The 23,311-nt window shown below is 40.5% G+C and overlaps 1 protein-coding gene across 1 annotated transcript in view; it reads right to left on the bottom strand.

The window, feature by feature from the left end:
* Nucleotides 1-12,002: 12,002 nt before the first annotated feature.
* LOC124291089 (solute carrier organic anion transporter family member 2A1-like) overlaps nt 12,003-23,311 on the bottom strand; it is a 36,660-nt gene continuing 25,351 nt past the window's right edge. Inside the window, exons 7-10 of the mRNA XM_046727993.1 lie at nt 17,766-17,901; nt 16,437-16,594; nt 14,729-14,793; nt 12,003-13,118 (exon numbers count right to left, since the gene is read on the bottom strand). Coding sequence (XP_046583949.1) covers nt 12,814-13,118; nt 14,729-14,793; nt 16,437-16,594; nt 17,766-17,901 — 664 coding nt within the window. The 3' untranslated portion in view covers nt 12,003-12,813. The remainder of the gene's footprint in view (nt 13,119-14,728; nt 14,794-16,436; nt 16,595-17,765; nt 17,902-23,311) is intronic.

Genomic DNA, 23,311 nt, shown 5'->3' with positions numbered 1-23,311 from the left:
AGAGAATATTGACGGTGCGTTCACTCAAGCATAGCAGACAGAAACTCTACACTTATTTCTCCTGAATCAGTTATTGATCGCAGTAGCATTTAGTTCTAGACAGAGACACGATGAAAGCCGAACAGTAATAAAATATGCACCTACATGAATGCCAGGTTTTGTGGTTACCTCCGTCTGTAGGTTGTATCGCGATAGTAAACGTGTTTTAGTTGCAAACTAAAAGTAGGGTTCCTTTAAATTAATATGCTGAGACACGATGACCGTATGTTCGAATCCAATATTCGCGTTGCTTAGGATCTTACGTCTGTCAGAGCCACGATGTGCTTTTGGATGTGACCAGTGAACTGTTTCACTTCGGGTATTCCTTACAAAATGCAGACTCGCGTCGTGTCCTATACAAGGGAATAACATTTAATGGAGTTAAACCGACTCATGCATTCACTCACTCACACAAAATTGAAAAACAACACACGTACAAGTTTGTAATGATGTAATAGCATTCAGGGGCGGATCCAGGATTTTGGAATGGATGGGGTGGGGATTGGGGTGGGAGGTTACCACCTGGGTATATCTTAATCCGGATAAATTATAAGGAAAGTATGTCCGGATTAGGGGGTCCCTGTATGAAGCGTGTGCATCTTACGAGCATGACTTAATGTCTTCTAGCTGGAGCGGTGAGGTAGCCTAGTGGTTAAAGCGTTCGCTCGTCACGCTGAAGACCCGGGTTCGATTCCCCAAATGGGTACAATGTGTGAAGCCCATATCTGGTGTCCCCCGGCGTGATATTGCTGAAATATTGTTAAAAGCGGCGCAAAACTAAACTCACTCGCTACCTCATCTAGCTATTTAATGCTGGTCGCATGATGCCGCTTACTACCACGACATCGTGGACTGTTGTCATAATATCAACACCTGGTTTTGCCGTGACTTAACTACGTTTCTCGTGTGGGTCTCGGTGCTGAACGACAGCTTCTCTCTCATTTTCAATAAATTCATGTTAGTTAAGGCTCTGCGAGTTAACCATGACGATCTGAGAGATTTCTTGCTGTCAGTGTCGATATTAATAAACATGTGAAGACATGTGCTTGACACTAATACATATCAGTAGTGATGTCTGTTTCATATGAAATGTACACCCGCCTATATAAGCATGAGGTATGTAGCCGTATAGATGCTTTACCGATATGTATATCGCTGGAAATTGAGCTCACGTGGGAATGTCGCCTCTTTACAGCCCACGTAGGAATAGAAAGCCAGACATACCACAACGAAACAAGATTTTTTTTCCCTCTGAGATCAAATTATTGCTACACATGTATTGATGGGACTGGCTTCCATCCCTTGGATCTATCAGTGTTGAAAGCATGAAGCATTCATTGATTGGGAACAAATGCATTAACTGAATTAATTCACTGTATCATCAAAATTTATGACCTTGTTATTGTAAGGCAAGTTTTCGCAATGACATAAAATGATAACTAGTCATGTGAAATATGATGCACCTTTTTGTACTTTATATTATGATTAATAAAGATAAAATATTTAAAAAAATAAAATTTTAATCTAAAATATCATACAAATTCTGTTATTTCGATGAAAAATACAATATGAACATTGTGTATGAACACTTCGAGATGAATATATTCAAAACAATAACGACCATATTAAACTTAATGTTCGAGAATGCAGAGACAAACAAGATAAACAAGAGGCTATAATATAAAAGGCGATTTTTTTTCAATCGGCTCCATTGTCCACGTACATTACACAATTGAAACAAACGCATTGTCAATTTATGTATCAGAAACAGCAGCTCTCCTATTCTGAATGCGTAAAATTTTAATGACTTTTTGTAACTTTTACAGCAAAATAAAGAAAGTTCTACGTATAAATACATCAAACGAATATATTCCTTCTGTGACCTACCTGTTTTGACTGTCACACCTGTACAGCGATACCTGTGCGGCCTCTCAAAGACCTTCCTGTTGTCAAATGATGTTGCAATTGCGAGTCCCGTTAGCGAGGATTTGTAGGAGAAACGTATGTAAACACGACCGATTGCGAAAACACCGGTATCTGTGTGCAACGTGAAATGGTCGCCAGGCGTGACGTCACTTAATCACGTGACTTGTAAGTTTCCATCCGCCTGTTAAGAAGAATACCTATCAACATCGATCTGTGTTCCTCAATGGAATATACCCAGCTGGGAGAGGATGGTGACGCATAGACCGTGTGTGTGTGCGTGTGTGTGAGTTGAAGTAGGGGATGTCGACTGTTGTTTATGCTGTCTGTGCCGGCCACGACTCATCCAGTAGATGATATATATTATGCATGGTATACTGTCCCTGGAAGGCGTGAATGAAGTCAAGGCACGCACTGCTGTTGCATCTGTGCCAGCTGTACAGTACTGCTCAGACATAGTTTACCAACTTCCAGGTACAGCTCAGAAAGCTATCGTAGCGCTACGACTGTCGTAAGTCTATGTTACAGTATAGGAGGTAGGACAGTCGTAGCGGGGCCACGTACGTGTATAACATCCCCGTACATCCCATGCACGTTGTACTGTGGGTATAATTCAGTTGTCGTGGTAAGCGATGTTATATGATCATGAGCCAGATGTTGTGACAGATTATGGAATTAGAGCAGTGTGTGGTAGTACAACTGTATAGATAGTGAGATAGCTAAAAGTGTTTGGAATTTTAACAGGTTTTGAAGGGTTGGTATTGTAACATTGTGAGATTCTGGAGTGTGTGGTATTGTAACAGTGTGAGATTCTGGTGTGTGTTGTATTGTAACAGTGTGAGATTCTGGTGTGTGTGGTATTGTAACAGTGTGAGATTCTGGAGAGTGTGGTATAAAAATGATGTGAGATTGCCAAATTGTATTGTTGTATTATTATAGCACTAAAACAGTGTGAGATTGTTGAAGTGTTTGGTATTGTAACAGTGTGAGATTGTTGAAGTGTTTGGTATTGTAACAGAGTGAGATTGTTGAAGTGTTTGGTATTGTAACAGTGTTAGACTGGTGGACTGTTTGGTATCATAACAAGGTGAGATTGCTTAAGTACATGGTATTATAAAAGTGTGCGACTACTGAAGTGTGTAGTATTATAACAGTGCTATAATCACAACGGTGTGAGATTGCTGCAGCTTGTGGTATCACAACGGTGTGAGATTGCTGCAGCTTGTGGTATCACAGCGGTGTGAGATTGCTGCAGCTTGTAGTATCACAACGGTGTGAGATTGCTGCAGCTTGTGGTATCACAACGGTGTGAGATTGCTGCAGCTTGTGGTATCACAACGGTGTGAGATTGCTGCAGCTTGTGGTATCACAACGGTGTGAGATTGCTGCAGCTTGTGGTATCACAACGGTGTGAGATTGCTGCAGCTTGTGGTATCACAACGGTGTGAGATTGCCGCAGCTTGTTGTATCACAACGATGTGAGATTGCTGCAGCTTGTTGTATCACAACGGTGTGCGATTGCTGCAGCTTGTGGTATCACAACGGTGTGAGATTGCTGCATTGGGTATCACAACGGTATGAGATTGCTGCAGCTCGTGGTATCACAACGGTGTGAGATTGCTGCAGCTTGTGGTATCACAACGGTGTGAGATTGCTGCAGTTTGAGGTATCACAACATTGTGAGATTGCTGAAGTGTACACTTTTAATACACTCTGGCATAGTTACACTCCGACAAATGAGAACTTACATAGGATGTCCAGCAACGGATATTTTAACAAGAATGAAAACATGATCAGCAAATCTCTGTTGAAGTCCTGTACATGAAGCCAGAACGTTCCGGCATTAATAAAGTATGTCCTGATTACCCCCAGCGAGCTGGGATTGTGGCTCACCGTGGTTCAGTTATTGGGTACGATGTCTGAGGAGGTAGCTAACGTGACCACAAGGCCTACTAAACCCCCTTGAAGGACATGGTGGTGCCTACATCTGAAACAAACGAAATATGTCTATTCGATGTTCGATGATATAATGAGCAGTGCACAGTGTAGCAGGCATCGTCAGTATCAGTGAGTGAGTGACTTTAGTTTTACGCTGCTTTTAGCATGATTTCATCACGATGGGGTCACCAGAAATGGGCTTCCTGCATTGTATCCATGTGGGGAATCGAACCCGGTCGCTTCAACCACTAGGCTCCCCATCGCCCCTGTATCAGCTTGAACTGGTTAATGAATACCAGACATTCAACTCCAAAAGGTTATTTATGACGTTTCTGAAGTTTAAGTGAAATCCACTTTTCATAAGCGGTACAACAGTTTATTATTGGCGGTACTCAGAAGGGACCGGGGTCTTAGAAGATTCCCGGAATGCTTGGCGACTAAATGTAATGAATAGTCAGAACCAGTGACTTTTCTGACGTGTGACAGTTCCCGACTGCGTGAACCGTTTCTCAGTCAGTACGACGTGTCTGATTGCGTGCAATAGTGCCCCTGATTGCGTGGAGCTTTTTGTGAAGCGGTGTGCATTGGCTGATTTATGATTTTGACCTAGGTTGCGCCGACCGTTGCTCAGTCTGTGGCTCACTGCGTGCACTAGTGCCCCCGATTGCGTTGTACGTTTCCCAAGCGTACGTTTCTCGGATTCCGTAAACCAATGAAATGTTTGACACAATGATAAAAACCCGCCGTTCCTCAGTCACAGCACTCAGCTCTCAGCTCTCTGGTAAGAGCAGCAAATGATGGTACAAGCATCTCTAAGTCAATGACATCAATTTTCTTTTAAACGTCAGGTCTTGGAATTCTGAAGCCTTTCTTTAATAATGCGGAAGTAGTGTAAAATGAATTCATTGTAAATCGATAAAGCATCGACCTAACGGTAAAAATATATACATGTGCCGTGAACAAACAGCGCTGGTGACGCAGATACATTGTCTGGTCGAAAATATACCAGAGAGCAGGCTTAAACATAAGAAAACAAGCATTGATCTACTTGTGACCAGTTTAAAAATACATTTAATCCATTCTACACCTGGAAATAGCTTCTTAATTGACGTACTTTGCTCCATGTCCATGTCTTCGTGGAACTAGAACAAAATAGGGAAAGGAATCCATCGAGTGAATTATTGATAATCCAGGAACAACATACGTGTTTCAGAATAGTAAACTATTATAACTACGTTATTATGGGATTGCTAGCAGAACAGAATAATATAATCTTGTGTATTTGGTATATTGATTTTTAATAATTTATGCCAACTTGTGAGGTTAATGGTGGGACTATTGCTGATGAGTGCATGTGGTGTCGAATTTTGTTTTGTGGTGAACAACTCCAGGAATAGGTTCTGTTTGGTAATATGCTCCATGGCGTGTCCTTGATCGTTGGTTGGCTGGTTGTTTAACGCCGTCTGGGTCTGTCAATAATTTCATTGACATTCCAGTGACCAACAGCATGAGCATCGACCTACGTAATTCGGATACGATGACATGTGTCAAATAAGTCAGCGAGCCTGACCACCCGATCCCGTTAGACCAATTCTATCCCGGATCTTCACGGGTATGCGTCCTTGCACTCTCCTACCCAGACTTCCATGCGGCCAGCAAGCATAGTACCTCTGCAACAGACCAGAAAGATGTGACGATTCGTCACATCTTGCACAGTCCATTCAATATAATATACATATTTCTTAACACTTTTATTTTTGACGAGTCTACACATCTAATTAAACATCTTTGATAGAATGGTTTAGTTCCACAGAGAAAAAATCCTAAAACATGTAACACTATTTCGGTTTGCGTAGCGATCCTTTGTTTACATAGGTTGTACGGCTCCACGTCCTGTCATCGAAGCCAACGGAGAGCAAACGATGCAGCAAGTTTGATATCTAAATATGTACTGTCATAAACCTTACTGCCGTAGTTGTGGAAGAATATTAATGTAACAATGTAAAACATTGTGAAGTGCGCGTAGAAAGCTTGCTTAAGGCCAGTCTCTTCTTATTTTGAATATGCGCGTTTGTTTACAAACAAGAGAAAAGTCCGGTCACGTGGTATGCAAATTAGCCTGTGGCAGTGATGTTATGCTAAGTCATCACTGCGCCCGAGTGTGGCGTCCTTATACCATCGCTATATCCTGACACTGTACATAGCGGGCCTGACCATCCGATCCCGTTAGACCAATTCTAACCCGGATCTTCACGGGTACGCGTCCTTGTAAACCATCTGTACACCTAAATTGTATCCTGACAGTACAGGTACCTCGTGACTAACTTGATACTGTCTACCAGGTCACTGCACATTGTCACTAAACCATGTCACTGTAACAACCAGTCATTGCACAAGGTCACTGTAATCCTACCGCTGTACCCAATCGATGTAATTCGTCACTGACCCCATCAGTGTACCTTGTCACTGTACCCTCGTCACTCAACATGTTCAGCGTGCCACATCACTGTACCCTGCCACTGAGCCCTGCCAGTGTACCCTGTCACCCTGCCCTGTCACTATTGCCCGTCAACTGTAGCCCGTCACTCTACCTTGAGACTGTACCCGCCCTTCTGTCCCACCTTGAGACTGTACCCGCCCTGCTGTCCTACCTTGAGACTGTACCCGCCCTGCTGTCCTACCTTGAGACTGTATCCCCCTGCTGTCCGTTACCTGGCACTGTATAATCCTTCAGTATGTGACTCCACCATGTCACTTTATATTGTCATCCCTCCCCGTCACTGTACCATGTGACTACATTGAGATCATCTCACTGCACCATATCACTACATGTATACCCTGTCACCGTAGCATGTCACTACATGTATACCCTGTCACCGTAGCATGTCACTACATGTATACCCTGTCACCGTAGCATGTCACTACATGTATACCCTGTCACCGTAGCATGTCACTACATGTATACCCTGTCACCGTAGCATGTCACTACATGCATACCCTGTCACTACATGTCACTACCCCCTGTCACCGTAGCATGTCACTACATGTATACCCTGTCACCGTAGCATGTCACTACATGTATACCCTGTCACCGTAACATGTCACTACATGTGTACCCTGTTACCGTAACATGTCACTACATGTATACCCTGTTACCCTGTTACCGTAACATGTCACTACATGTATACCCCCTGTCACCGTAACATGTCACTACATGTATACCCTGTTACCGTAACATGTCCCTGTCGTAGCCGTAGCATACCCCTGTCACCGTAACATGTCACTACATGTGTACCCTGTTACCCATGTTACCGTATACCCTGTCACCGTAATGTCATGTCACTACATGTATACCCTGTTACCGTAACATGTCACTACACTACATGTATACCCTGTCACCGTAGCACCGTGTCACTACATGTACCGTACATGTCACTACTGTTACCGTAACATGTCACTACATGTATACCCTGTCACCGTAACATGTCACTACATGTATACCCTGTCACCGTAATGTCATGTCACTACATGTATACCCTGTTACCGTAGTAGCATGTCACTACATGTATACCCCCTGTTACCGTAACATGTCACTACATGTATACCCTGTCATGTCACTACTACATGTGTGCCCTGTTACCGTAACATGTCACTACATGTATACCCTGTTACCGTAACATGTCACTGTATACCCTGTCACCGTAGCATGTCACTGTGTACCCTGTTACCGTAACATGTCACTACATGTATACCCTGTCACCGTACTACATGTAGTGTCACCCTGTTACCGTAGCCCGTCACTTCGATTCCTGTTACCGTAACATGTCACTGTGTTACCGTAGCCCATCACTGTCCTACCGTTACCGTAACATGTCATTGCATGTCACTACAATGTTACCTGCGTACCGTAACTAAACATGTCACTACATGTATACCCTGTCACCGTAGCCGTGTCACTACATGTATACCCTGTTACCGTAACATGTCACTACATGTATACCCTGTTACCGTAACATGTCACTACATGTATGTATACTGTTATGTCCGTACCCTGTCACCGTATACCCTGTCACCGTAACATGTCACTACATACATGTTACCGTATGTCACTGTACACCGTGTATACCCTGTTACCGTAGCATGTCACTACATGTACCCTGTTACCGTAACATGTCACTACATGTATACCCTGTTACCGTAACATGTCACTACATGTATACCCTGTTACCGTAACATGTCACTACATGTATACCCTGTTACCGTAATATTGCTAAAAGCGGCGTATGTCACTACATACATGTCATACAAGTGTACCCTGTTACCGTAACATGTCACTACATGTATACCCTGTCACCGTACCATGTCGCTACATGTATATCCTGTCACCGTACCATGTTGCCGTCACTACATGTATACCCTGTTACCGTAACATGTCACTACATGTATACCCTGTCACCGTAACATGTCACTACATGTATACCCTGTTACCGTAACATGTCACTACATGTATACCCTGTTACCGTAACATGTCACTACATGTATACCCTGTCACCGTACCATGTCACTACATGTATACCCTGTCACCGTAATTTGTCACTACATGTGTACCCTGTCACCGTACCATGTCACTACATGTATACCCTGTCACCGTAATTTGTCACTACATGTGTACCCTGTCACCGTACCATATCACTACATGTATACCCTGTCACCGTAATTTGTCACTACATGTGTACCCTGTCACCGTACCATATCACTACATGTATACCCTGTCACTGCACAACGTCACTACGTTTATACCCTGTCACCGTAAGATATCACTACATGTATACTCTGTTACCGTAGCACGTGTATGTTACATTACATTACATTTCATTTAACAAATTAATATATTTTAAAGTTTCCAATGCTCACCTTTAAATGATAGTTTCCATATGGTAATATATTTCTGTCTGAGATTTTCGAAATAGATAGTTCGAATCTTACCAAACTTTGCGTTAATGTACATGTGATATACCTGTGATTTATTTTCGAATCTTTTTTGAGGCATTGATCATTGTATTTTGAAGAAATTATACGTTTTTGTTCTGCGATCTTCAGGGGTGTTACACTATTTCACGCATTCACTGACTGGTTAATAGAAACTATCAAGGTGAGGCGATCTGGTTAAAGTGCTGAAGTGGCGATGGCTGCAGGGCGAGCAAATACTGTAGTGTAATGAGCGGAATACCATACGTTGCATCAACCCACGGCATCAGCCCCCTCGGTAAGTAAAGTGAGAACGTTCAAATAAAGAAAATAGTTTATTTCATATTCATTTAGTACTAAATCACAACGTCATTACAATATAACTGGTTTATACACACAAACATATAAATGTAGTCATTGTGATGAAAAATGAAAATAGATCTCGTTTTAAAACGTGTGATTAACAACACGCGATACAAGGATACATGTACATTACAAAATGAAAACTCATATAACACGCCCCAATAAGTAAGAGTTGGAGCTCTCTTTCACTTCATGTGTCACTGGCGTTTCCTAGGAACCCCTCAGACTCTCATCGATTCGTTACAAAGTCACCCCTCCGTGGTCTAAAGGATAGAGTATCTGTCCGGAGAGCGAAAAGTCGGTCAAACCGGCAGCGTCAGACAAAACATATGAAAATATGGTACTTGTTGTTGCCTTGCCTAGCCCTGCCATTTAGGGAAAACAAGGACTGTTCGGTTAGGAGTCAGTGTACTGTGTCTGAGTGGGCTATCCATGTAAAACTGTGGCTTGGTATCCCCCTAGTGACCCGAATCAGTACCGACAAGCACAGGCATGCACACTTAACACATTTAATTTCACCTCGTTACAAAATCAATTAAAGCTTGAGACCGAATTTTACAGTTATCAGGCATGGTACATATCAGATATGTTCAAATAATTGACAAACAGCCTTTTCACATCCTTGCAATAGGAATTTTCATTCAAGAACCAACTGAATGGCTAAAGTGAGCAAAGGTGATCCTGAGAAAATCTCATATTGAGCAAATCCATGATCAAAGACGATTTTTACTGTAATAGTTGTACTGTTTTTATCATTGTCCCAGTGGTAGCAACATGAGTTAAAGACTTGCTCATATTTAAATATATAATACCTACCTAAAATATTTTGATATAAAAATTTACTGTTATAAATTAAATGATTTTCTCAATAAAATTTAAACTCAAGTATACCTTTAAATGCATAGAGAAAAATGCTGCTTCACAACACATGCTGAAACGGTTACAGGATTGGATCATCACAAGACACCATGTCAGTCTTATTCTTGTAAATGGTAAATGAAAACGATATACCTGCAAGAAATCTTTTGAATGTCAGAAGTATTTTCTTGTTCTTTTACACTTTTACAACATACCTCAATGATCAATAAAACCAGTTTTCTTCTTTTATGTAGGTCAGTAATCCAAATCTACAGCTTACATGATGTGTATTACGTGTCTAAAGCGGACACTCGTTAATCCGGACTCATGTGGATTGGACATACATTGTATATCCCGTGATATCAGAAATACTACAACTACAAATGAAATTTGGTCTTGGTCGAAATGAACAAGGTGAGCCTGCGAAATATCTGAAAAATGAAAAACAGTTCTTTATCTTCACCAAGCCTAAACACATGAAAGGACAGACAGTTACGTTCAGATAAATAGTTTGAATTATGATGGGGTTTTCTTATTTGGAACTATCATTCTAATTTCTAATCACATCTAAACACAACGAAATAAGCTAATGCATATATGTCACCATTAAAATGTATGATTAATGTTAAAAGAATAAAATACATAGGCATTATTTGAGTCAATAAATTCAAAATCAAACAGTACCAAACATCATAGAGTATCATACAATATCAGATCATTGGATCATCAGATCAGGCCTTTCATTTAGTCATTTGCATGTACAAGAAGTTCAATATATTCACACAATATATATTTAGGTCCGTAATGAACACGTGGATAAAAACATTCAGGTTGCACGTTAAAGGGTATTTTTAAAAATCAGAGCATGTGTGGTTTACACAACCATGCTTTTCAGCAATGGGCTATTTACACTGAAAAGCCGACGTGTTATCATTTATTTAATGTAATTATATTTAAACATAAAATACAACAAAGTTTAATAGAGCAAATCGGTCAAACTGATTTCATTTTAAACATTCAGAAGCAGACCTAATTTATGAGAATGAGAATAATTCCGATTTATACTTTGATAGGATCCCAAGAATAATTGTAATTCGACACCAGAAATATACGACATTAACAGGTTGCAGCCCGACTAATGAAATGGCTTCAATGATACAAAAGCTTGTGAATATATAAACTATGAAATCTTATCTGATCGTAATCTAGAACATATCTTTTATGCTTTTAACATTTAACAAGCGTTCGAGCCTATCGTCAGTTACTTTATCCATATTTCATTCCAGCTTTAAACGAATTTGACTGGTTTTGTGTGGTTTCTATAAAAACATTGATTTGATAATGGAATAAAGATTAAATGAAAACTTTAAGCATAAAAAATCTAAGGATATAAGTCATTTGGAATTTTGGTGAATAAGAAGGTCATATGTGACCTGTTCGGTGTTTTCATCATTTGTGACATATCTTAGGATATTTGGTGGGGAAAGACAGCCCACAACATATACAAATGTACATGTTATCAGGTGGATGTAAAAACAATAGATAACATTGATGGTGTATATTTCATTCTTTTTGGACAAATAGCCCCGGCCCTTCCTCCATTACAGCTTCGTTTTGGAAGTGATGCCTTCACTTTTAACCCCAGTTTTGACTTGGGGAGACCTTCTCGTTAGTGTAATTAGACAGAACGGCTATTATTTGTGCGTGGGACTCAAATCAATGCGAGGATAGTGAATGAGTCCATGGTATTCATTATAGTGAAGTATATACATTTGTGTGTGTGTGTGTGTGTGTGTGTGTGTGTGTATGTGTGTATGTATGTATGTGTGTGTGTGTGTGTGTGTGTGTGTGTGTGTGTGTGTGTGTGTGTGTGTGTGTGTGTGTGTGTGTGTGTGTGTGTGTGTGTGTGTGTGTGTGTGTGTGTGTGTGTGTGTGTGTGTGTGTGTGTGTGTGTGTGTGTGTGTGTGTGTGTGTGTGTGTGTGTGTGTGTGTGGTGTGTGTGTGTGTACACTGGATCAAGAAAATGACTTTGAAGACAACAGGACTTTTAACAAACATGCTTTGTCACAGTATCACGCTGCCGTCATTGTTCGTCATTGTTCGTCCTTACAGCGCACTGAAGTATTCTTCGTCTATATTTCCATGGGGCAGGTGTCAGAGGTATCATTGGGAGTAGCACATACATTAATACTTTTTCTCCACTTTCAACTGTGCTTCCTTATGTCTACGCCAGAATGCCTACCTGTAATAACAGCCATCTCATTACATGTAGATACTTTACCTGTATCTGAATCCAGATCTGGGACACTATATAGGAGGTCACGTAGGGTAACAGCGAACTTTGACCTTACAATCTAAAGGAAGAAACGAGTTTAGTTTTACGCCATTTTCAGCAATATTCCAGCAATATTTATTAATACTTCTGAATTTTAAAAGACTCGATTTTGATTGGCTGATTAGAAAGTGGTGACCCAAGATTCAATGGAGTTGTCCTCCGATCTTTACGAACAAAAGTATCGTATCGGAGTAAAAGGTTACATTTGAATGAGATTGGTCCTGTTAAGAGCACCGTCGATGGCATAGATTTGCAGGTGAGCTACGGCCAGCACAGTGCTGGATTATCACAAACCAGAAAACGATAGGTAGCGTTAAATCGTCTCCTATCGGTACTATTACTATGTTCGTCCAGTGTTTGACTACACTTCACAAAAAATGCCTTCAACACTACACCTTACTGTGACGTAGATCCCCGTTCACACCATTTTTCACAATAAATTTCTCTTTCTCGGGGCTATCAACTTTTGGCGTTTCTAAAAAGAAAGGTCTGGTTTTCTTCTTGGCGATTACTAAGGCTACGATATAGAGAAGGACGGAACTTCCTCTTGTAACGACGAACACAGTGTGGTACTTGAGATTGAAGCCACGGAGGTCGTAAAGCAGACACGCCCCTGAACCGGAACAGGAAGTGGCCCACGTACGGCAGGTCGTGTCGATTAGTTTCCCGAACAACACTGGTCCTGGGAACCAACCTAGAAACAGGAAAATTATAATTCTCTTTAATCATAATTCCTGAGAAATAATATATTTATTAACTATGATTTCATATTCATATGAGGTTTAAAACAGATTACCGTATACTTCGACATTCCAAAGTGGCCAATACTGTTAGATTTGAATTATCATCAAGTCAAAACATAGATTACACAACAGTCTCGTTTCCTGTTGTCTGGGTTCCGTCCTATTGCGCAACTTAGTACAATAACCAGTCCAGAATTTCGAGACCAGTTCATTTAACTGGATGCATAAATATTAATCAGTACCATTATTTGATACATCTAAGCATTTGTATATTGCAACACTACGCTCCTTATAATCCTTGCAAAAATGTCGTGCGGCGTGCTCTGTCGTACAGCGTGCACTGACACACAGACACCTGGAAATCGTGGAAATCTCAAAACGAGGCTCTACCGCTAGAAAAGTTTGATATTATATCAATCACATTGTGCGTTACAGAACTGCACTGAATAAGCGCCAAAAACTCAAAACAGGTGTAACCAGTGAGCCAGATGCATTGGGAATCATTTTACGACCTCATCAAACTGGGGCAGTCTGTGACATCTTAGTGAAGGTCATGCTGCCCACACATCGCCAGAAAATATAGAAATACGAGGTTATTAAATTTTAAAATCAAAATTCATTTGTAAATACCATTTTCATATGAAACAAGGAATTGGAATTCAGTGTAACCATTGTTGTTTGTAATGTCTATTTTCACTTTCACACGAGAAAATTCGGATCGGCTGAAAAGTAGGCCATTGTCTGAATAGGTTAATGAGACTCCTGTTTCGGTTTGGTGAGCGGTATTTATTTTAACCTTACTCAAAAACGAAGATATATATAGTCCTTTTCTTTTGTTGTTGTTGTTGTTGTTGTTGTTGTTGTTGCTTGTAGCAATATTCGAGCTAATAAATTGGCAGAACACTTTGCACCCATGAGGGGAATTCGGGTCTTCGGTATTAAAAGCGAACGCTTGAACCACTAGGCTACCCAACAACCACTCTATTTGCTAAGGTGGTTTAGCAGTCATGGTATAGGTTCGTGACACTAAAGACACGGTTTCATTTGCCCATGATACAAATGTGAAACCCAATTTTGGTGAAAGTGGTGATATTCCGAATGAACCACATTGAACTATTGTTAAGCACTTTGTATAAGTCTATCTTTGTGCCGTTATAACCAGGGCGACATTATAACCAGGAAAGCCCAATCGGTCGGTCATATCTCCACCGTCAACACTCTATGGTAGTGATAAGGGACCGTTATAATTTTAGGCTAGGAGGGCTGGTGATGATTTTATGGAGAAGCATGTACAGTGTGAATGCCCCTTCCCCCTAAATTATGTACAAAGTAAGTGACACCCCACGCAATATACTGATATACAGTACACAAATAGTTACATCAGTCACCGTGCGTTGTAACCAGGGAATTTCAATGGGTGGAAATCTGTTCTGAAAAATAATGGCTTTATAACCAGGGGCATTATTACCAGGGTGCACTGAACTTTCTGCTGACTGAACAAATGCCGAATTGCCGTTGTCCTCAATACGGTAAGCTTCCAGTCTGCTCAGTGTTTACTTACCTAGTAAGGTATTGAGGAACGCTGACAAGCCTATGGCGAGCGGTTTATCTGCTTCTGATACGCTTCTGGAACATGAAAGATAAAATCAACGTATTATAAGCACGACAGAGTTCGCGGAAGATATACGTAGGCGAACGAACGACTAGTAGATTTTAGGACCGTTTCTCGTAGTTTCTGAAAGCAAAATTAGCTGAAATAGTGTATGGTTGTATCATTCGTTTTCGTTTCCGCAATCGATTTCGATTTTATGTTTGCTCCGATGTGTCAACGTTAACGTATCTTCACATAAAGATGTTTTGTAAAATAGGTCCACAAAGGAGCTGATTACATATCGGGATTACGTTTTCAGTAGATTCAAACTAAAGGGTAATAACCCATTGTCCCATGGGGTGAAGGTCATAAACTGTTGGTTGCCATCTCCCTGAAATTAGATCCCTGACTCAGATGTTACCCCTTTCTGTGTAGAACCATGAGAACACCTCTGTAGTATGACAGGGGCGTAGCTACCATTATAAAAAAAGCCCGAGCTTACACATCAGTTTTGCTAAAAGGTTGGACAAGTCCTCAATACTATCTAAATAAAAAGCTTTGCAACCTATCGGGCTTACAAGAAAAACAGGGCTTGCTACGCGCCTGGATGAATACATGTGCATGAGTACATTATGGATGTTCTTTTTATTATTTACATGACGTTTCAAAGCAAATTCTTGCTCATTCTTCAGGTGAAGGATGAGAACCTCTATAGGATGTCACGTCGCGTACACCCTTTCATCAGCTAATCACCGTCGAAGTATCGCATTTCGAAGCATTCAGACAAGCATATCATATTTCTCGAAAACGGTTAAAATCGACGATTTGAGCGTGTGTCTCAAACAAGATCAACACATGTGAACCTTTGAGTGAGTGTGAGTTTAGTTTTACGCCGCTTTTAGCAATATTCCATCAAAATCACGGCGGGGGACACCAGAAATGGGCTCCACACGTTTTACCTATGTGGGGAATCGAACCCGGGGTTTCGTCGTGGCGAGCAAAAGCTCTAACCACTAGGCTACCCCACCGCTCTGTAAACCTTTGAAGATATCTTTTCCATAAACGAATATTTTGCTGTTTGCATGGAGCGTATGGGGCAATGGATTAGTGGTTTGCAGATATGATTGATAAACCAGTTCAATCTTACATATTTATATATTACAATTTAACAGCAACTTAGGAGAACTTTAACTGACAAATGTATGTCAAATATGATTTGTTTGTCATTACTTTAGGCAATCAACTTTTTCTACGTTTTCCACGGTTTGTGCAAATAATAACGGTACTAATGCGTGTATATGTCATGTCGATTACTGACAATGGAAGAGGAACAAATGACCCAGTTGTCTGAAGCGCCGCAGTCCGTTGTGCAGAGTTGCGTCCCTTGAGCACGACAGACCCCTATGATCGTGGGTTAGTTATCAGAAATGGCCGAAATAATGCCGATGCGACGTAAAACATAACTCAGATATCGGAACCATACCGTTGCTCGAGGGTTTCTCCGGAACTGGTAAATATCTTGGACCTGCATCACCTCGGGTTTTCCCCCTACACCAGGCTGACGCGCCTTGATACAAACGGAACATTTTCAAAGCGGCGGTAAACCCAATCCATTCATTTACAATGGAACAGTGTGTTTTATTAAACATGCCTGATTATAACCTTCATCTCTACTCACCTGATTGTGACTATAAACCCAGGCATCATTCCGAGGGTCGCTGTGAAGGCACTGAAGAACATGATGGCGACGTAGGGGTATAGGTTGCTGCAGCTGCTCTCACACAGACCAGGCACTGCTGTGGAGTTGCCGGAGATGCACGTGCACCCCGTGTAATACTGAAACAACCGTGGCGTGCGCCTTTAAGAGTCTTCAAAGGCACAAATGGAGTTTGCTTACACAGACGTATCCTTATTTGCGCTTACAATGAATTTAACCGTTAAACATTTGTTTGTCATGTTCTTGTAAACCAGAGTTTAGGTATAATGTGTATCATGCGCTGCCATACATATGCTTTAGATACATGGTTGGCTACGAAAACATGTCATAGCAATGATAAAATGTTTGGGAGCAACCATTGAAGGAAAGAAAATACTGTGATAATGCAAACAAATAATGACGTTTACCTCCTTTTCAGATCTATGATTGGACATAACGATTTACCAATGACTACATGTTGGTTGGGGCTGCTTGGCTCGTCACGCCGAAGACCCGGGTTCGAATCCCCACATGGGTACAATGAGTGAAGCCCATTTCTGGTGTCCCCCGCCGTGATATTGCTGGAATATTGCTAAAAGCGGCGTAAAACCAAACTCAGTCAGTCAGTCAGTGGTTGGGGCTGCTAGACAACGCGTGGGTCTCTATCTGACCTGCAGGTTAACCTTGTTTCTGCTCTTAGATCAACTACTGCTATTACATTTGTCACCGTTCTTTCAAAACCAGCCCTTCAAAACAAGAATGAGCCTAAAGATATATCTCTACTGACAACGATAGTCCTTTCCTAAATCATCTGTCTTCAGCTGAAACTGTAACTGTCTACCTAAATCTCTTAAAGGAAGCGCACAGAATATTTTTCTAAATTGCTAACAAATTTTCATTCACACAAATTTACAGCAAAAGACATGACCCCTCAGGATATGTACTCAGCGGACATTCATGGATAAAAACTCGTAAATTCAGGATTAAGGAATTTGACAATGGCTCCCAGACGGATTCCAAGCTGAATTAATTGATGTATGTAAGCTTCTTCTCGGATCAAGTCAGACCCTATAAAAATCTTCAATATGTAAATATGAGAATTGATGTTCTTTGTGTCCATACTCGTAAAGGGTACCGTCTGTTGAAAACGTATATCTTTACATTTTATTGACGTTTATCATGCAAGGGTTCAGTAGAACATAATAACATTATACTTAAATTTACAAAATATATATATTACCCATAAAAATACTTTAAATTTGGTTTGGTTGGGGTGAATATGTACAGGTAACTCATGTGTCGCTTCACTACCTCTGCGTCCATTGATGGGCATCCTGCATGGCATGGGGACTGGTAGCTGATCCCATCCTCGCCACACACGGGGAAAAAGTCGTTGACGTCACAGCCACAGCCCGATGTGCAGGTCCAAGGCAATGCCGTCGTGTTACTGGAAACATATACAGTGTATCAGAATGGCGTGTCGTCAAACCCCGACGTCTTGAGTTGCTGCTCATTATATCAACCACTGGTTTAGTTGACCAAGACTCGATTACGTAGACATCGAAATGACATAGCTGGGTATTGCTGACTGAAAAACCTAATTCAAACTAATTTGCTAAAAAAACATTACATCATTACATCAACAGATTATATTTATGCAGGGTGAAATTGGGGTCATAGAGTGGGTGAGTTTAGTTTTACGCTGCACACAGCAATATTCTAGCTATATGGTAGCGGTCTGTAAATAATCGAGTCTGGACCAAACAATCCAGTGATCAACAGCATGAGCATTGATCTACGCAATTGGGATTCGATGACAACCCGTTAGTCGCCTCTTTCGACAAGCATGGGTTACTGAAGATCAACCCGTGAAGGTCCGGGTTAGAATGTACCTTCAGTAACCCATGCTTGTCGTAAGAGGCGACTCACGGGATCGGGTGGTCAGGCTCGCTGGCTTGGTTGACATCGGTTCCCATTGCGCAGATCGATGCTGTCTGGTCCGGACTCGATTATTTACAGACCGTCTCCATATAGCTGGAATATTGCTGAGTGCGGCGTAAAACTAAACTCACTCACTGAAGATCAATTCTAACCCGGATCCTCACGGGTTTAGGGTCATAGAAGACTTGACATTGGATTTACATGAGTTATCTCCTTCAGAAATGAGAACAGATTAAACTATTTACATGCTGCAGCTATATAGGTCAATAGCAATTCAGCTGGAGTGTATAATCCGTGACACCGGTGTCGTAACACTGTGTTGATATAAAACACCACACAAAAGATTTCGTTTATCAGGTAAGGACAATACCCCTAAGTCTATTCCACAAAGTTTTCATTTAAAACCAAAATATTTTCACTAAATAACGCCAAACCCTCATGCAAATAAAAAAATATACATTGTCTTAATGAGATGAGGGGCGGTGGGTAGCCTAATGGTTAACGCCTTCGCTCGTCACGCCGAAGACCCGGGCTCGATTCCCCACATGGGCACAATGTTTGATGCCCATTTCTGGTGTCCCCCGACCTTATATTGCTGGAATATTGCTAAAAAGGCGTAAAACTAAACTGACTCACTCACTTTATGAGATAAGAGTACAGTGATACAGCTGGAGTTACGTTAAATGATGATTATAGTAAACATTGAAATGTGATAAATGTAACCATGCGTCAAATGCGATAATGCGACAACCGCGATATTAAGATGCACGTCTCTGTAGGTGCACGTTCAGGACATACACTACTCTGAAGATCACTTTGGAGTAGTCCATGATTGTCTCAGAGTCCATCTCTATGGGAGGCTTCCATCTCTATGGGAGGCTTACATGACAGCAAACTGGGGGTCAGGTCATAATCTGCTTTAAAATTTGGTGTGTAGTTTGGCACTACACCCTATTGGTGAGACACATATGATTTTGCACCATAAATCCTATCGGAAGTCTTCTAAACTGAGACAGTGACATATCTGGTGGATGAGGAGGTCACCATGCATTTGTCCGCACATCTCACATCGTCCACGAGCAGCTCCTGATCTCCATGCAGCACGAAGGTTCACTACGAATCTGGCAGTAGCCTTCACAGAAAGACACACCTCTGCAACCTTCCAGGCTATGTGAGGGGAGATGTCTGGGTGAATGTCCAGAAAGAGACGTGTGTCTGGGTCTGCAAGTATCCTTTGCTTCCACGCTTCTAGTTCATACAGCCTAACTGTCTCCTTTACTTTCCTTTTCCATAACTTTTAAGCCATAAACGAACCGGATATAACCAATCTGTAGGGCAATGGCACCTTTGTTTCTGTGTTGCTGGTGGACAGTTGCTCGACGAGTTGATTTATGTGCCTTGTGAAACACTTCTGTACAGTGGGAACCATGAAGATACTTGTTATTAGCAACTACACAACTTTCCACTTAGCTATAAATGTTGTCCAATATTGTCCATAGGCTATCGGGGATTCCTATAGTGTGCAGTTTGTGCATAAGACCGGCGTGCCAAACCGTGTCAAAATCTTTTGAGCTATTTAGAAAACAACATATAAGGAGTGAGATGTCTCCATGTAGTTGTTTACAGTTTCTTGCGAAATGAACGATGTGTCACAAGAGGTCAATCCTTCATAAAACCGCACTGTTGATTGGATGGGAACATCTTACTATCTTTGAGCTGGGATATCCTTTTGCTGATTACCATTTCAAAAATCAAGATCACTGGCGGTAGAGTAACGCCGTATGAGTCTAGAGAAGTACGGGGTTTCTTTCCTCCTTTATATATTGGCACAATCACGACTTTCTTCCATTGTAGAGGGGTGTATACGGTGTCCAGTATGAGATTAAAGAGGATGGAGAGCATGCTGTATAAATACTTCCCCCATGTTTAAGATGCTCGTAGAAAATATTGTCAAGACCACATGCTTTGTTGTTTTTTAGGTTTCGATAAACACATAAACGTATGTATAACTATGTATTACCATATTTCCTGGCTGGCTGACCGAATTCATCAAACCAATATTGAAGTAAAACCAGGGAAGAGTGCTTTTAGATTGCATGCTTAGATAAAAATAGTTTTACATCTTACAAGAACATGTCCTCAAACTGTCCTCTGTTGTACGACGTTAAGCAGTCATTGGTCATATTTAAACAACATAAAGAAACCGTTAATCTGATCACGTGTACGTCCTGGCGTCTGAACACACCAGCAATACATTGTGATACTCATATCGGGTGTAAATGCTCGTTGGCGGTTTATCGGTGAAGGACACTGCAAGCTGGGCTTTGACCTGTAATATCAGACATGCGCTCTTTCATTTCAGCTGCACGGATCCACGCAACTGCACTTGTACGTTCCCGTGTAGACTTGCACAAGTCTCTAAGGTAATAATTAATAGTTTAAATGATAATTTCTAAAGAATATAAATAACCGTCAAACAGACAGGCGTCCTTGGCCGCTTATCTGGACTTGTCTCTTTAAAGCATAGAATTACTATACATCCATGGGCTTAGCCTTCAGTACAGCCTTGGAGCAAGGCTAGTTCCCAAAGTCTCCGCTAGAGTACAGACCCGTGTCAGTTATATCGACGTAATTTCCATAGACTTACATGTTATTTCAGTGTAGCATAAATAATTTTCATGAAGTGAGTTTAGGATGGATATATTTAAAATTTGACAGGCAAATTTGAAATCATCTCTGCTCTGCGCACATAATTTCAGTTCAATTCTCCGACCAATATTTAACCAATGATATTACATTTATCAACTTATGTATGGTTCAACAGTGCACAACAGTGCAGTGCCCAATAGGCCGCCATGTTAAAGGAGTTCACGGCTATGTACATATGTTGATTAAATTGTTGCCATTCGATAAATAAGCAACGGAAAATTAAACAGAAATTATGTGATTGTAGGTAAGATGATTCCTCACAAGTTTGCAAACTTTTACTTGGATCTTACGATAATTTAATTCATGAAATTATTTATGCTACACTAAATTAACATGTAAGTCTATGGAAATTACGTCAAGTGTCCGAATATAACTGGCACGGGTCTGTAGATAATGTAGTTGTGACCCAGACACGGTGTTTTCCCGGTCAGTCATGTATCTGAAGACGTGTGGGGAATGGATTGAGGGCCTTCGTTCTACAGCTGGTGCATGATAAATCACCTGTATATATGATATATGAATTTAAGGCCTTCAATCTACAGATGGAGCATGATACTGTATGATATATGGACATAGGGCCTTCTTTTTACACTACTTGAATATTACTGTGTTGGAGGTATGGATTAAGGGCTTCCTTTCCAACACTTGAGTATTATAATGTTTGAGATATGGATTTAGGGCCTTCTTTCACTCATTTAAGTAGTATATGTTTGAGATATGGATTTAGGGCCTTCTTTCACTCATTTAAGTAGTATAATGTTTGAGATATGGATTTAGGGCCTTCTTTCACTCATTTAAGTAGTATAATGTAGATATGGATTTTGGGCCTCTTTCACCATTTAAGTTATATGAGATATGGATTTAGGGCCTTCTTTCACTCATTTAAGTAGTATATGTTTGAGATATGGATTTAGGGCCTTCTTTCACTCATTTAAGTAGTATATGTTTGAGATATGGATTTTGGGCCTTCTTTCACTCATTTAAGTAGTATAATGTTTGAGATATGGATTTAGGGCCTTCTTTCACTCATTTAAGTAGTATATGTTTGAGATATGGATTTTGGGCCTTCTTTCACTCATTTAAGTAGTATAATGTTTGAGATATGGATTTTGGGCCTTCTTTCATCATTTAAGTAGTATAATTTTGAGATATGGATTTTGGGCCTTCTTTCACTCATTTAAGTAGTATAATGTTTGAGATATGGATTTTGGGCCTTCTTTCACTCATTTAAGTAGTATATGTTTGAGATATGGATTTTGGGCCTTCTTTCACTCATTTAAGTAGTATAATGTTTGAGATATGGATTTTGGGCCTTCTTTCACTCATTTAAGTAGTATAATGTTTGAGATATGGATTTTGGGCCTTCTTTCACTCATTTAAGTAGTATATGTTTGAGATATGGATTTTGGGCCTTCTTTCACTCATTTAAGTAGTATAATGTTTGAGATATGGATTTTGGGCCTTCTTTCGATAATTTAAGTTGTATAATGTTTGAGATATGGATTTAGGCCTTCTTTCACTCATTTAAGTTGTATAATGCTTGAGATATGGATTTTGGGCCTTCTTTCACTCATTTAAGTAGTATATGTTTGAGATATGGATTTTGGGCCTTCTTTCACTCATTTAAGTTGTATAATGTTTGAGATATGGATTTTGGGCCTTCTTTCACTCATTTAAGTTGTATAATGTTTGAGATATGCATTTAGGGCCTTCTTTCACTCATTAAAGTTGTATAATGTTTGGGATATGCATTTAGAGCCTTCTTTCACTCATTTAAGTTGTATAATGTTTGAGATATGCATTTAGGGCCTTCTTTCACTCATTAAAGTTGTATAATGTTTGAGATATGCATTTTGGGCCTTCTTTTAACCATTTAAGTATTATCACGTTTGAGGTGTGGATTTGGATCTTTCTTTCACCCATTTGAGCATTATAATGTTTGAGATATATATTGGGGCCTTCTCTCCACCACTTGAGTATTATAATGTCTGAGATGTGGATTTATGGTCTTCATTCTACCAATGAGTCGTATAATGTTTTAGATATAAATCACGGCCTCCTTTAGTAATTGGAGCATGACAATGTTCGGGGTGCAATGAACAGTCCACATTTAGAGCAGCAGAAAGAATTTCATTGAATATATCCATTTGATTCTGGGGAAATAATTTCTAAAATATAATAGCTGGCCGCCGAATTTGTCAATTAGT

This window comes from Haliotis rubra, unplaced genomic scaffold (genome assembly GCF_003918875.1).
Source record: "Haliotis rubra isolate DU_JTF1 unplaced genomic scaffold, ASM391887v1 Scf480, whole genome shotgun sequence".
Taxonomy (NCBI): Eukaryota; Metazoa; Mollusca; class Gastropoda; order Lepetellida; family Haliotidae; genus Haliotis; species Haliotis rubra.
This window is presented reverse-complemented; position numbering and strand designations above follow the sequence as displayed.